Source organism: Pristiophorus japonicus, chromosome 16 (genome assembly GCF_044704955.1).
Source record: "Pristiophorus japonicus isolate sPriJap1 chromosome 16, sPriJap1.hap1, whole genome shotgun sequence".
NCBI lineage: Eukaryota > Metazoa > Chordata > Chondrichthyes > Pristiophoridae > Pristiophorus > Pristiophorus japonicus.
Window position 1 is genome coordinate 133,362,470 of NC_091992.1, and position 8,254 is coordinate 133,370,723.

An 8,254-nucleotide genomic window follows, 5' to 3' on the forward strand; every position below is an offset into this window, starting at 1 on the left:
AGGCAATGGGGTGGGACTCTGTCAAAGAGCCGGTACAGGCATGATGGGCCAAATGGCCTCCTTTCGTATTGTATCATTAGCCAGAAAAAAGGAGCCTTCTCCACTTTGCCAGATGTCCCACGCTTCTCACTATTCTGCTGTAACCATGCACACCTCCTCGGGATACATCCGCTTTATTTCCCTCACTTCTCCCATCTTCACTCCCTTGTCTTGCACCATCAGCGTTCCTGCCATTTATTCATCGCATGCCCTCCAACACTTCGCCTGAACCCACTCGGCACCCACCTATTGGCTGTTCCTCTGTAACATCTTGCACCCGGGATATTAACCCTGTCTTTCCCTCTCCACAGATGTTAACTGACCTGCTGGATGATTCCAGCAATTTCTGGCTTTATTTCAGATTTCCAGCATCCGCGGTATTTTGCTGTTGGTCGGAGTTTGACTGTAAGTCACCTGCTGCTTCTTACTGTGCAAATCACCTGCAGAATACCGAGGTTATACCGATCAGGAAAGACTCCACTCCACAGGCTGGCGTTCTTTTCTCTAGAAAAAGGAAGGCTGAGGGGTGACCCTAGAGTTCTTTAAAATTATGACGGGTAGACAGAGAAGATGTTTCCACCAGTGGGAGAGTCAAAGACTAGGGGTCATAAATATAAAATAGTCATTGATAAATCCAATGGGGAATTCAGGAGAAACTTCTTTACCCAGAGAGCGGTGAGAATGTGGAACTCGCTGCCACAGGGAGGGGTTGAGGCGAATAGTATCGATGTATTGAAGGGGAGGCTGGATAAACACATGGGGGAGAAAGGAATAGAAGGATATGGTGATGGGGTGAGATGGAGAGGGGTGGGAGGGGGCTGGTGTGGAGCATAGACCCCGGCACGGAGCGGTGGGCCCAATGGGCGGTTTGTGTGCCGTACATTCTGTGTAAACTATTCCCCATGAGGGGCAGCCAGTATCATCACCATGTGCCAGGCTGCTGTGTGTATTGACCCACTGACTGATGGATTGCTGGCTGGGAGGAGATGAGTTGATGACAGGGCCCCAAGTGTCTCGATGGTTTTTATCAATCTGTCAATATCGGCCTCAGTAATAACATGGAGACCCCGAGTGTCTGTCAGAGGGAAGGATCGATCGATTCTCAATCAGCTCGTATGGTAATGCGAATGAATTATGTTCAGTGTCTCTGATGTGTGTGTTTCAGCAGTGGAAGCTTGCTGAGCACAAATTGGCTGCCGTGTTTCCCACATTACAACAGCGACTACACTTGAAAAGTACTTCATTGGCTGTAAAGCGCTTTGGGATGTCCTGGGGTTGTGAAAGGCGCTATATAAATGGAACATCTTTCTTTTAATACAGCAGTATTGTGCTCAGTGGGGTACTGAGCCCTACAGAGCAGGAATGTCGGGATCAATCCCCAGATCGTGTTTGCTGATCCCCGCCAGGCTGTGGTGGTAGCAGTGTTACAATTGCCTTCAGGCTTGGTTGGAGAAAATGATCGGCCAAGTTCCCCAGCCGCAGGCGTTTTCTGGGCAGCCGTTGTGTTTGAATGTTGGGCGAGGGCAGAATTGGCGGGGCCGCGATGCCTCTCGCAGTCAAATAGTCTGCTGGCACACACTCCGGGTTTACACGCAAAGTAGCCGAGGGAAGTAGCAGAGGGTTGGGCCCTGCCCTTGTGGGCCCGTACCCCGAGCAAGAGTCAGGACCTATAGCAGGAGGAGACAGATCTCGGGGGGAAAGGAAACCTTGGGAAAGGACCACAGCCGATGGGAGTGAGCTGGTTCTTTTGTGTGAAAGGCCTCGTATCGCACAAACACCACAGGCCCTTCATAGTTGTGAGTGAAGCGCGATGTTTCACTCTCTCTGTCTGCCACCTTGCACCCTCTGTAACCACAAACCCTGCTGATCCCCGTGTCCAATTCTGGCCTCGTGACCATCCCCGATTCCCCTCGCTCTCCTTGTCCTCAGCGGCCGGGCCCCAAGCTCTGGAATTCCCCCCCCCCTCAACCTCTCAGCCTCTCCACTTCTCTCTCTGCTCCCACTCCCAAAAACGTTCCTCTTTGACCAAGTCCTATCCTAATATCTTCTTATGTGGCTCGGTGGCGAATTGAGTTGGATAATCGCTCCTGTGAAGCACCTTGGGAAGTTTTGCTATGTTAAAGGCGCTATATAAATGCAAGCTGTTGTCTGCTGAAGCCTCACATCTCTCTCTCTCTCTCTCTTTCTCTCTCGCTCAGGTTCACTGACCACCTCGGTGGCCGATATGACCGCACCAGTGGCAGGCTCTTCCGGAGGAGTTTACGCTCTCGTCTCTGCGCATCTGGCCAACGTAGTCATGGTAACGAGCCGCAGATTGCTGCCTGGGTGCCAATGTTTGTGAAGAGCCAGGATTGGTGGAGTTCCAGCTCCATACAAACAGATTATTCACTGCTCATACACTTTGTCTTCAGGGAGAGCCTCCCCATAGCGCAACGGCCAAATACACTGGTCGGCACTGAGCTTATGGGCCAGGTTCGAGACGTGTTGGGTGTCGAGAATATAGTCACAACAATACAATATTTACACTTTAAAATTCAGCCTCGGGATGTGGGCGTCGCTGGTGAGGTTGGCATTTATTGGCGACCCCCTGGTTACCCTGGGAATGTTCGAGGTTGATCCCGGGGATGAGGGGGTTGACTGATGAGGAAAGGTTGAGTAGGTTGGGCCTCTACTCATTGGAATTCAGAAGAATGAGAGGTGATCTTACCGAAACGTATAAGATTGTGAGGGGGCTCGACAAGGTGGATGCAGAGAGGATGTTTCCACTGATGGGGGAGACTAGAACTAGAGGGCATGGTCTTAGAATAAGGGGCCGCCCATTTAAAACCCGAGATAAGGAGGAATTTCTTCTCAGAGGGTTGTAAATCTGTGGACTTTGCTGCCTCAGAGAGCTGTGGAAGCCAGGACATTGAATAAATTTAAGACAGAAATAGACAGTTTCTTAAACGATAAGGGAATAAGGGGTTATGGGGAGCGGGCGGGGAAGTGGAGCTGAGTCCATGATCAGATCAGCCATGATCGTATTAAATGGCGGAGCAGGCTCGAGGGGCCGTATGGCCTACTCCTGCTCCTAGTTCTTGTGTTCTGATGTTTATACAATAGAGTGGCTTTTGCTGGGCCACTTCAGAGCAGTTTGGGATGGGCCTGGAGTCACATGTAGGCCAGACCGGGTAAGAGCGGCAGATTTCCTCCCCTAAAGGAGCCAGTTGGGTTTTAATGACAATCCGACTGCTTCATGGTCACTTTTACTGATGTCAGCTTTTTATTCCCAGAAACTCTCTCACTGCCCGTAGTGGAATGGGTTTGAACTCAAATCTCCAGATTACTGGTCCGGTGACATAACCACTACACAGACAGCCACTTGGCTGAGATAACAGAGGAACAATGCTCCCCATACTTTTTTGGGGGGGGCCGAGCGACCCCTTTAATGGGCCACGCAGCCCATTCAAACGTCCACGTATGCGGGGTTTTTTTCAATCTAAAAGCCGGCTCACCGGCTGCACGGGACCCCCGGAGGGCTGCGCGGGACACCCGGGGCGCTGCGCGGGACCCTCGGAGGGCTGTACGGGACCACTGGAGCGCTGCACGGGACCGCTGGGGCGCTGCGTGGGACCCCCGGGGCACTGCGCGGGACCCCCGGGGCGCTACGCGGGACCACTGGAGGGCTGCGTGGGACCCCCGGGGCACTGCACAGGGCCCCTGGAGGGCTGCGTGAGACCCCTGGAGGGCTGCACGGGACCCCTGGAGCTCTGCGTGGGGCCTGGAGCGCTGCACGGCCGCACATTTTAAAGGGAACATTGCAGCAGGGTCCTGGGCTGTACTTAAGAGCAAACATGTTTGGCCACATCAGCCCACAGATACACCGCTGTCTCGACAAAAACGAAAAGCCATTGATACAGTGCAGCTAAGCTCTAATTTAACTGCAGGATTCACATTAGGACTCTGAGTCTTAAAACACGAGTCTTTCCTCCCTGGCGGAGGAAACGTTTACCCACGGCGCCCCCTGTTAGCTGTCTCCATGTTCTGGTAACTTTACAAATCAGGCGTTTGTAAATGCTGCAGAACCACAAGAAATAACCTTTTGAGTCTTTCACATCGACTCCGTACCCGAACTGGAGTGCATTCCATTTCCTGCACTAACATCTCTCACTTTAATGAATATATATTGGCTGCCTTTAATTCTAGTATATTGGTCAGTGAGTGGTGTGTGCGGGAAGGGGGGAGGGGAAAGACCATGTCGACATCGATACAGAAAGTGCCCCTGTCACCGAAAGCGACTCTTCATAAAGTGACTGCTTTTTTTTTTCCAGAATTGGTCCGGAATGAGATGTCAGTTCAAACTGATACGGATGGGAATAGTGATGATTTGCAGTAAGTACCAGCGGAGAATGCGCTGAGTATTCCTGTACGGGAAAGGCTAGCTATCGGCTGCTGTTGGGGCAGGTTTCAGGGGTTGGTGAAGCCCATGGCCCATGGGCGCCCCTGAGATTTAAGCTGCTACAATGGCCGAAATATTGAAGCGAAATGATAATCATTCAATGGTCCCTTGGATGGCTCAGCAATTTTTTAAAAATTCATTCATTCCTGGGATGTGGGCGTTGCTGGCAAGGCCGGCATTTATTGCCCGTCCATAATTGCCCCTTGAGAAGGTGGTGGTGAGCCGCCATCTTGAACCGCTGCAGGTCTATCGCAGCAGTTTTTTTGATACGACAGTGTGTCGCGCTGGGCCATTTCAGAGGGTCAACCACAGTGCTGTAGGTCTGGAGTCACATATCGGCCAGACCGGGTAAGGGCGGCAGATTTCCTTCCCTAAAGGACATTAGTGAACCAGTGGGATTTTACGACAATCCGGTTGTTTCCTGGCCACCATTACTGACGCTAGCTTTTTATTCCAGATTTATTTAATTGACTGAATTTAAATTCCCGCAGCTGCCGTGATGGGTTTGGATCATTAGTCCAAGCCTTGGGATTATTAGTCCAGTAACATAACCACTCTGCTTCAAATTATGGCTGAGCCAAACCGATCAGGACAGCCCCAGGTCTGGTCCTCGGTGAGTGTCACTGCAATCAGGTCCGACTCGTCAAGCTCGGGAGGGGAAAGGTCACCGGACCCCTACACCTGAGTATTATCCACCCCCGCTGTTAACCCATGAGCGCAAATGTTGACTGGTGACGGGATGGGACTTCTTGAACTCTGACACTCCCAATACAGTGCTGAAGGAGTGCTGCAGTGCCTTTCAGAATCAGACGTTAAACCCAGGCCCCGTCTGCACGCTCAGGTGGACAGAAAAGATCCCATTTGAAGAAGAGCAGGGGTAGTTGTCCGCGGTGTCCTGGCCAACATTCATCCCTCAATCAACAGATTATCTGGGTCATTATCACAGTGTTGTTTGCGGGATCTTGTTGTGTGCAAATGGGCTTGCCGCGTTTCCCACATTACAACAGTGACTACACTTTCAAAAACAAAACTTCTTCATTGGCTGTAAAGCGCTTTGGCACATCCTGGGGCAGTGAAAGGCGCTATGTAAACGCAAGTCCTTTGTTTTGTTTGCAGTGAGCCTGGAGTTTGGCCGTGCCGTCTGGCTGCGATTCCATCCGCCCGCCCACCCGTCCTGCGCCCACCCCAGCTTCGTGGCCCACCTGGGCGGGGTGATGGTGGGGGTCACACTGGGGGTAGTGATCCTCAGGAACTACGAGCAGAGGCTCCACGAGCAGGCCATCTGGTGGATCTTTGTCCTTGTCTACCTCGTCTTCGTGTTCTTCGCCATCCTCTGGAACATCTTCGCCTACAGCCTCCTGGAGATCAGGCTGCTGGCCCCCGCCTAGCCCACAGCGCGGAGGCTGGCTTTGAGCTGGGGGGCGGTTAGAGGCTACAACCCAGCAGCAAAATGTGCTCACAGCTGAATATTATCGGACAAATATTATCTGCCTCAGAGAGCGGGGGAAGCTGGGTCGTTGAATAAATTTAAGACAGAGATAGACAGTTTCTTAACCGATGAGGGGTTATGGGGAGCGGGCAGGGAAGTGGAGCCGAGTCCGTGATCGGATTAAATGGAGGAGCAGGCTCAAGGGACCGTATGGCCTACTCCTGCTCCTATTTCTTATGTAAAGACAGGACAGGACAACGGATAGGATTGGGTTCGATGCAGCCATGTCTGACCAAAACCTGTAACTGACCAGATCGGTTCAATAATGAGCTTCAATGGAATCAGATACCTGCTCATGCCTGATACAGACCCTCTCCGATGATTTATTGATTCAAATAATTACTAATCAAGTTTATTTTTTAACAAGCATGACAACTTTCCCCAGCTGCTGAACAGAGGGCTCTGCAGACCGAAGGTGCCTGTGTGACCCCAGCACACGTGGAGACTGTAAGCAGCAACGGTCAATGAGGTGACCAGCAGCACAAAGGCATCAGGGCATCGCCAATCCAGCAATGCTGATCCCAGCTCTGTCCACAAGTTTGTGGGACACACACCTGGAAGGTTCCAGGTTCAAGTTAGCTAATTCCACCCTGGGGGACTTCTGAAGGGGGTACTACAAATGGCCTTATGCTCAGATGGGGAGCAGAATAGCCAGGGAGCTCATTCCGGATCGCTATTCAGCGGCAATTATTTCTGATGGAAAATGCATGTTTGGATGTCAGCTGAGGAAGCCCCCTGTAGCCGAATAGTCCGCATAGTCTCCCGGTTCTCGATGTGTGGAGCTGTAATACACTGGGAGTCCACACCTGCAGGAGAGGCGAGGGATAGAATTAATGAATTCATAAACTAGAGTCTCGAAAGTGTTGTGCTGCAGCCTGAGGGGGGGTCAGTGTGTGTTCACTTTGCTTCAGGGACCAGGCCGCACCTGTACTGCCTCAAACACCTGTACCGCTTTCATTCTCACCTGGGACACGCAGGTTCCACATGTGAGCACGGACGCCAAGTGCCATTTAACCGCTGTAAATAAAGTTTATAACTTGTACAGAACTTGTTGGAACTCTGTAAATAAGGAGTTTATTCAGGCAACGTGATGATGGGAACGTCCCTGTAGATTGTAGATAATTTGACCCGTCTAGTGAATAGTCTTAATTTATCGATAATATTCCTCAATAAATAGAAGAATTTGCAGATCAAAACATTTAAAGGGATTTGAAGATATGACTGTAAATCTGAATTTAGCCAAAAACTTGAAGGTTGATATAAGCCCAGTGAACAGATTCTGGGGAGTTTCTAAAAGAGCTCATTAAAAAGTCCAGCTGCCTTGTTATCCAGGTGTGTGTATATTGTGTATAGTTTACTGATGTCAACATTCCAGGAATGCAATCCCATTAAAGGATTTTTACACTGTTTAATCCAATGCTCATCTGTGATTGCATTTCCAGGACATGATTGTTTTAATAGTATTAGGAGACAAGTTAATTGTATTTTGGTGACAATAATCACTGCACTGCAGAAAGTAACTGGTCTGACATATGCCAGATGTCTAGGGGGGGGGGGGGGGAAATGGCTGAGAGAAAATGCTTCCGACTGCATTGAAGGATATTCACCCCTGGCATATTATACACGAGTGGGCAGGTGGGGTGTTAGGCGAGGGCCCAGGGGCAGCACGGGCCCAGCCCACACTGTGCGATATGTGAGCGCACTGGGTCCGTGCAGCAGAGCTGGTCTCCAGTCGTCCTGGTTAACCCTTGCCACTGGACCAAGACCTCGCTCTGTCAAGCCCGTGTGGTGGCTGGTGTGCAACAAAGCCACGCACAGGCATCTTCCACCCTTCAGGATGTAGTTCGGGATCTGGAATATTAGGTCCTTCATTGAAACATCTGAACTTTTTGGAAGCAAGTCATCCTCGACGCGAGGGATGGTCTATGATGACGATGATGAGTTGTCACCGTCGTTGGGCGGCAGACAGAGCCACAAGAACACCCCGGATTAAAACTTTATTTAGAATCAAAGCAAAGAAAAACACTGCAAATACATTCCAGAACGCGACAGAGCAACACCCAGGCACGAGCCAGGGTCTCTGTCCCATTTACCACACATTAGCAGCAACCACTTTAATATCGTGTGTTTCAGAACTTCAATGCCCAGGTCTGTGCGCTTGGAAGTAGCGGGAGTTTGAAGTTCCTCTGGTAGTGCACTGATGGATATTTGGTAAAATTATTTTCTGCGCCATTCTAACCCTTCAGATTAATACGACCGGAGGAAATTAAACCCTGTGTTCATTACCC

The 8,254-nt window shown here is 50.7% G+C and overlaps 1 protein-coding gene across 8 annotated transcripts in view; it reads left to right on the top strand.

Moving 5' to 3' along the window:
• The window catches only part of rhbdl3 (rhomboid, veinlet-like 3 (Drosophila)), a 60,738-nt gene extending 53,360 nt beyond the window's left edge, over positions 1–7,378 (top strand). For 7 of the 8 annotated variants that reach the window (XM_070857924.1, XM_070857919.1, XM_070857918.1 and 4 more), the window contains 3 exons: positions 2,238–2,338; positions 4,350–4,410; positions 5,594–7,378. In XM_070857924.1, coding sequence (XP_070714025.1) covers positions 2,238–2,338; positions 4,350–4,410; positions 5,594–5,906 — 475 coding nt within the window. In that variant the 3' untranslated portion in view covers positions 5,907–7,378. The remainder of the gene's footprint in view (positions 1–2,237; positions 2,339–4,349; positions 4,411–5,593) is intronic. The other variant, XM_070857921.1, reaches the window with a different exon arrangement.
• Positions 7,379–8,254: the final 876 nt, after the last annotated feature.